This window comes from Chenopodium album, chromosome 3 (assembly GCF_948465745.1).
Source record: "Chenopodium album chromosome 3, dcCheAlbu1.1, whole genome shotgun sequence".
NCBI lineage: Eukaryota > Viridiplantae > Streptophyta > Magnoliopsida > Caryophyllales > Amaranthaceae > Chenopodium > Chenopodium album.
Genome location: NC_137836.1, coordinates 4,344,814 through 4,351,617, shown reverse-complemented (window position 1 = coordinate 4,351,617; position 6,804 = coordinate 4,344,814). Strand labels below are relative to the sequence as shown.

The window sequence follows — 6,804 nt, the reverse complement described above, 5'->3', positions numbered from 1 at the left end:
GACATTTCTTTCAAATCTCTTTTGTTCAGAGACGCGTGGACATTTCTTTCAAAAGCTCTATTGTTCAGAGACGCGTGAACATTTCCATCAAAGCTCTTTGCTCCAAAGACGCGTGTACATTTCCTTTCAAAGCTCTTTTGTTCAGAGACGCGTGGACATTTCTTTCAAAACTCTTTTGTTCAGAGACGCGTGGACATATCATCAAACATTTCTTACAGGCTCTTTTGCTCAGAGACGCGTGGGCATCATATTATCAAGCTCTTTGTTCAGAGACGCGTGAACATATCAAAAAGAAGCTCTTTGTTCAGAGACGAGTGAACATCGAAACATCAAGATGGCGTTCTCTAGCTTGTAGGAGGTCATCAAAACAACAGCAGCAACAAATCGGTTACTTTCAGAGACGTGTGCTCGACGGTGCAAGATACGCATTTCTTAACTCTTTTATCTGTTTAACTAATTCTAGTTTTGCAGGTATCGGCGTTACAAGAGTGATTTAGGATTGCAGAACGTTCTGAATCATTCTCCGTCCCTATCGTTACTTTGGCTTTCGTTTTCGAAACTTGCGTTTCTCCAAACTCAGTCAAAGTGGGGGCTTCTGTAGACACCCATTTGTGTCTCCCCAAAACCAAACCCGGTGATGAGTGCCTTTCACGTCGAATCATAATCGAATGAAACGAAGTGTGGAAAGGTCTAGTGTTGCGGAAAGTTTTATTTCTTTTCTCTTCTCCCTGTTTTTGAAAACTTTATTTTAAGAAAACAGCCAATCCAGTTTGGTTGGTCCATGGTATGGGTCCAATAGTGGTGTAGTTGGATGGGGCTTGCAAAGACCTTTCCAACGATATATTATAAGCCTAATTCCGATGAATATTGAGGAAGTTATGGCCAATTTACTAAACTGGGCCTGGTTTGAGCTTTATGTACGGCCCAATGATCTAGGGGAGGGCCTAATATAATTTATCATTCCTAATGCAATTAGGAATGGTTTAGTCTTCTAAAACATTCTAGAAGGTTCTTTTCATTCCTAATTCAATTAGGACTCTTCAGAGTTTTAATCAAGATCAAATAACATTTTCGTTTGGAATTATATTATTTTATCTTCCAGTACAGGAAATTTATCAGATTTTCGAAAACGCGTGGAAAATCAGTTTCGCGTCCAACCCCAGGCCTTGGCGCCTGGAACCAGGATTGGCGCCAGGCGCTAGCCGTTGGTGCCAGTGGCTAGCGCCAACTAGCCAGGGCTGGCGCCAATGTGTTTTTCCGATCTTCAAACTCTGTTTTGTTAAATTATCTTTTTTGGATGATTTTCTCTATAAATATCGTATCTAAAACTCCGTTTTCATGGACCAAGAATCACCAGCTATCTTCATCATTCATCAACAAGCATCATCGATCACCAACTCTCTTCAAGATTTTCTTGATTATTTATTCAACTCTTTTCTAAACTTTGCTTCACATACAAAATTCCGCATTCGCAAGATCTAGAAACACTTAGCCATATTCGAATTTGCCTTCGCCCTAGACGTGAAAGGTTTTAATTTCTGAGGGTTTGGTCCCAAACCTCTATTTCAATTATTTAATTTAATTGCTTTGATTATTATTTTCCTTGAAGTTACTAACGTGTGTATTTTGTTATTAGAAAGAGGTACGAGGCATCCAAGTAAGTACTTTAATTGATTTATTGATTTTATGATGTAGACATCATGTTTATATTGTTATTATGATTCCTAGTATCATGTCTAGGGTATTTTTAATATTAAATATGATTGTTATGATGCTTCCTATATTCTTTCTAATGTTAATTCATGTTAATATCATGTTAGGGCTAAAGCTTTGATTTTTATTGCTTAGTGACATGCTAGGGTTTGTTATTAATCTTGTTAGTATCATGCCTAGGATCTTGCTATGTTTATTATGCCTTAATATTAACATGAACATGATAATTATTATAATTGTTATATTTATGGTTATTATGTTGATCATGATTATTATGATTATTATTATTATTCATGATATTGATTATTTATTATGTTGCTTGATATGCATATTATTTTATTCTTTATTGCTTGATCACCTTTTATTGCATGTTAAAGGGAATTGGTATCTGCAATCACGCTTAATAAGATAATTAATAATCTTGTTAGGGTTAATCATCGTGATTATAATTCAAGTGATCGCCAATAATAGTTTATTTGTGCATTAATATTCAACCAACATAGATTAAACAGGTTTAGGGTTAACCTATTGATTGTATGTTAATCAGAAAGCGCACATGAATACGAGCAGAATAAAGTAGAGGCCTATTATTAGGGCAGGTTCAATCTCTTTTAGGTTGGATTTGTACCTTCATCCCCGAACCCTTATTTGGTTCATGACCTTATGGAGTTGACGATCTCTTGGATCGTTAAGGGGTGTAACCTTCACCTCGTGATGGTTTACAAGTTCCTTAAAAACTTGTTGGCGACTCTTTTGCTCTATCTTCTTCCCTTTTGGACGCCACCGTACTTTAGTGTATGATCACAGTGGGGTTCAAGCTAGTGGGATTTTAAAGGCTTGAAATTATTCCCTACACTAACTTTTTGTCAAGTGTCGCGCCACGTTGGATAGATTTAAATAGACCTCATAAGATTATAAAAAAAAGTTAATTTAAAATTCTGTTTGGATAGAATTTTAGGATTAAATTAGTTTTATTTTCGATAAAATACCAATATTTCAAATGTACAAATTCAATTATAATTTTATTAAAAAAATTATTAGATTATAATTCTTAAAAATTATCAAATAAATTATTTTTTGTATCATAATATTTTTCGGACTAAGGAAATAGTTCAAAGCGTTAAACATACATTTATAATATATACTAATCGGCTAAAATAATATACTTTACATTCTAGCAAATCGTATAAAGATTAAAATTTTATTTTATAATTCAATAAACAACCCGGGCATCGCACGGGGCACAAAATTAGTATACATATAAAGGGGAGTTTTTTCCCGAGTTTTTAGAAAGCCACGTAGGATTTAATTTTCTTAGAGCGCCACGTAGGATTATAAATTTTTGTTGTAGACAATCAAATAAGAGATTATTAATTTCTTGTATAATTAAATAATTCAAATGCCACGTAAGTAAAATTGGCGAATGAAATTTTTAAGTTTAAACTAATTAAATATTATATATTATCTTTTGATATTAGGATTTTTATCCAAATATATAACAAATTTTACCACATTAATACAAAAAAAAAAAAAAAAAAAAAAAAAAAAAAAACAAACAAACCAACCAACCGTGCATCGCACGGGCTTCATCTAGTATTTTTATTATTTGCCTCCCCACGATTAACCACGACCTCAAGATGATGTATAATAGAGTAGGACTAATCCATTATTACAAAAGGAGGATAAAGTAGAACATACCGATTACAATTAATAGCAAGAAAACAATAATATAAAAACCAAATAAAAATAAGACGCACTCATAAAACAATTTAAAATAAAGTAGCTCATCGTTGTGACCAAATCAACACACAATGATCCAACATTCCAACGTGATTAATCTAGAAAATTTTAGTGATTAATCTTCACAATACTGATAGGCCTTTCTCCTGAAGGAATAGATTGTGTGTAAACTTGGCCATAATCCTTGAGCCTTTTGTATAACTGCGGCCTCTCTTCATTGATAAGTTCATCTAATGGTCCAATCTCTTTATCCGCGCTTGGAATGAACAGCATGGCTAAGGAGATCCGATCATATTGTGGGTTTACCACCGCCTTGTGGGTTGGACTCTCGAAGATGCCGTTACTTGTTATCTGCAAATAAATATAAATATTTGGTAATAGCTAGTCAAACGTCATACTGTGTGTTTTGGAAAATGTAAATAATTAATGTTTCAATTGATAATGAAGTCAAATAGGTCAAGTCTCATCACCTTAAAATAAAAAAAAATAAAAAATAAAAAAAAAACTGTAAAAATAATATTTAATAAAAATGATTTCAGTTTAGTAAAAGTAATTTAATTTCGGCAAGATAATTTCAGTTCAGTAAAAGTAATCTTAGGTGAGTGAAAATGAGATGGGGTGAAATAGGCCTTACGTTATAAATACAATCAATACTAAACACTTAGAAGTTGTTTTATAATCCTTACCTCCATCTGATCACCAACAAGGATGGTGATGGCTTGAGGGATGACGGGAACACGAAACCAACGATTGTCTTTGAGAACTTGAAGACCTTCAACCTCGTTATCTTGCAAGAGCATGGTAATGGCAGTTCCATCTCCATGAGGTTTGAGTCCAACAACTTGATCCGACATCGGACATCGAGGGTAAAAGTTGAACCTTGCAAATGTCATATCTTCATTTTCATCTCCCCATAATGCAAGAAAACGGTCTTCTTCTAGATTCAAGGAACGTGCCATAGCTTTTAAGAACGTCCCAAGTATCATTCGGTTCATCTTTGAATATTCATGCAATGTTGTCCTGTGATTTATTATATATTTGATTAATTTTCAATGTTATTAATTGTTAGTTGCTTCATATCTTTAGTACAATCAAACATATAAGCAATTTGATTAAAGATTAGAGTAACATGAATAGTAATTTAGTTATCAAAAGAAAAAAATTGTAAAAAAAGGATCTTTTAAGTGGTCGACTTTTTGAAAAAGAACCTAAGTGAAAATTTGTAAAAAAAAAAAAAAAAAAAAAAAAAAAAAAAGGAGGACCTTTTAAGTTGTATTTTGTTTGTATGGGGTACTTGGGTGGGCTTGCATGGTGGTCAATACCGGAGTTTCGGGGTTGACTATCACGTATTAGTCACTGCACGTGTTTTTAAATAAAAAAATTTCCCCAAATTTCCATTATTTCTCGACCTAACCCTCTCATATAATATTCTCACGGAGGTCGGAAAAGGGGGTAATTTTTTTTTTTTAAATAAGTCATGTGACTAATATGTGATAGTGAACGCTGGAGCTCCGAGATTGACAACCTCGCAAGCTCACACAAGTATCCCATACAAACAAAATATAACTTAAAAGGTCCTTTTCACAAGTTTTCACTTAAAGGTCATTTTTAAAAAAGTCGATCATTTAAAAGGTCCTTTTCCACAATTTTCTCTTATCAAAATTCTTATAATATCTTCCAGTATAGCTTGAAAAATGACCATCAAAAGATTTCATTATATTTTCCACATAAGCATTTCTTTAGCTTCTTGTCCTCAATATGTATCCTCAATCGTTGTAATTAATGCTAATTTATCCTCAATATTTTCTTTTTTAGCTTTTTAGCCCTAAGGGTTATGTTTAGCATTTTCCTTTTCTTAATGTTCAAAATATATAAAATTCATTTATCTTAGATTTTTAAAGTCTCAATCCCGTCAAAAAAAGCAACGAACTAAAAATTGTGGGTCCATTTAAAATTACCTAAAATTTTCGGGATTTTTAGGCCAAAATTGAAGTTGTCGTTTGTTCTCGGGATAAACTTGGAGATGAAGCTTGTCATTCCAATTGAGACTTCCACGTTGAACAGCATTTGTATTTCCATAACCTTCCAAATCTTCTCCCTTTGAGGAGTACTTTTCCTTTTCTTCAAGAGGTAGTTTGAAGAATTGTTTGCTCATTTCTCGTACCTCGTCTAGTGTCGAAAGTGGCATACCATGATTCACTAGCTATAACACACAAAATTAAACTCATAAATTTCATATATATTGTTTCACATATATAGATAGTGAGCTTATTGATATAAAAAGTCATTCTACTTTCTAATGCAAGGAACCTTTTTTTTTATTTAAATTATGGAAATTAAAAACTTACAATGATAACCAATAAATCCTTACTAAGTGTGACGTTAATCATATTACGAAGTACGGAGTACTTCTTAATACAACAAAATTGTGAATACCTATTTTTTTCTAAAAATCATCAACTACATAATGTTTCCTTTATGGTAGTACGTATTATAAAAGTGGCTATTACGTTGAAAACGTTGATGAGAACATTTAGTATCATAAATACCGTATACGAAATAATATATGCTTAATAATTAATGATGAACTAAAACTAGAATGAGCAAGTGCTCAATTCAAGCATATATTAATGGCAGGCCAATTATCAATTAGGGTACGTATATAAATGGCAAACCTGAACACAGCCCCATGAACTGAGAGCGGAGCAAAGCTTGGCAAGCTCATCAGGAGACGACGATGAGAGGAGAGAAAAATCAATCATCGGAGCATCCATCAACGGAGGAGGGCCATTGCCAACTTGGTAGTCATCTTCGGGCTGTATGTAGCCCTTAGGCACCACGCCGCTTTGGAGTATCTCTTGCACAGGCATAAGAGTAGGAGCCATTTTACGTTAAAATTGGAACAAAAAGTTTACGCAAATGAATTTTATTTATAGGACTATGATTTTGAAAGCTAAGGCTGTGATATATGCAAATGAGATGTAAGAGGCTCAGTTTATATAATATGGTTGATTATATACTGTAGCAGTTAAAGTGAAAAAAAAAAAAAAAAAAAAAAAAAAAAAAAAAAAAAAAAAAAAAAAAACTTAGATTAGGTAGTATGAATTCTTTGATCATAAAAATTCCATTTGATGACCAATTATAAATTAATTATATGGTGGTATGCAAAAATTAACTACTGTAATTTATGTTGCCCTTAGGAAGCTAAGTTGTCACTTTTTTTTGCATATATTTGTATTTTTTAGGACAAATAATATTAATAGCCATAACTCACATTTTTCTCTTACTATCCAGACCTATCAGCTCTAAGGACAATAATGCATATAGATTGTTCATAAGGAGAAACTCTCA

General features: G+C 32.9%; 1 protein-coding gene across 1 annotated transcript; it reads right to left on the bottom strand.

Moving 5' to 3' along the window:
* Positions 1–3,555: 3,555 nt before the first annotated feature.
* Positions 3,556–6,413, bottom strand: LOC145610752 (jasmonate-induced oxygenase 4-like). The gene is made up of 4 exons (XM_081666054.1): positions 6,129–6,413; positions 5,412–5,656; positions 4,140–4,473; positions 3,556–3,804 (listed from the first exon to the last, which is right to left on the bottom strand). Exons 1-4 carry the CDS (start codon positions 6,336–6,338, stop codon positions 3,562–3,564), a joined length of 1,032 nt encoding a protein of 343 aa, XP_081522180.1. The 5' UTR covers positions 6,339–6,413; the 3' UTR covers positions 3,556–3,561.
* Between the last annotated feature and the right edge of the window lie 391 nt (positions 6,414–6,804).

Excerpts from the sequence above, each read along its gene's own strand:
- LOC145610752 (XM_081666054.1), bottom strand. The coding sequence starts at position 6,338 with ATGGCTCCTACTCTTATGCCTGTGCAAGAGATACTCCAAAGCGGCGTG. Across the intron at positions 5,657-6,128 it reads GTTCATGGGGCTGTGTTCAG|CTAGTGAATCATGGTATGCC; the intron begins GTTTGCCATTTA and ends TGTGTGTTATAG. Across the intron at positions 4,474-5,411 it reads AAAAATCCCGAAAATTTTAG|GACAACATTGCATGAATATT; the intron begins GTAATTTTAAAT and ends AATAAATCACAG.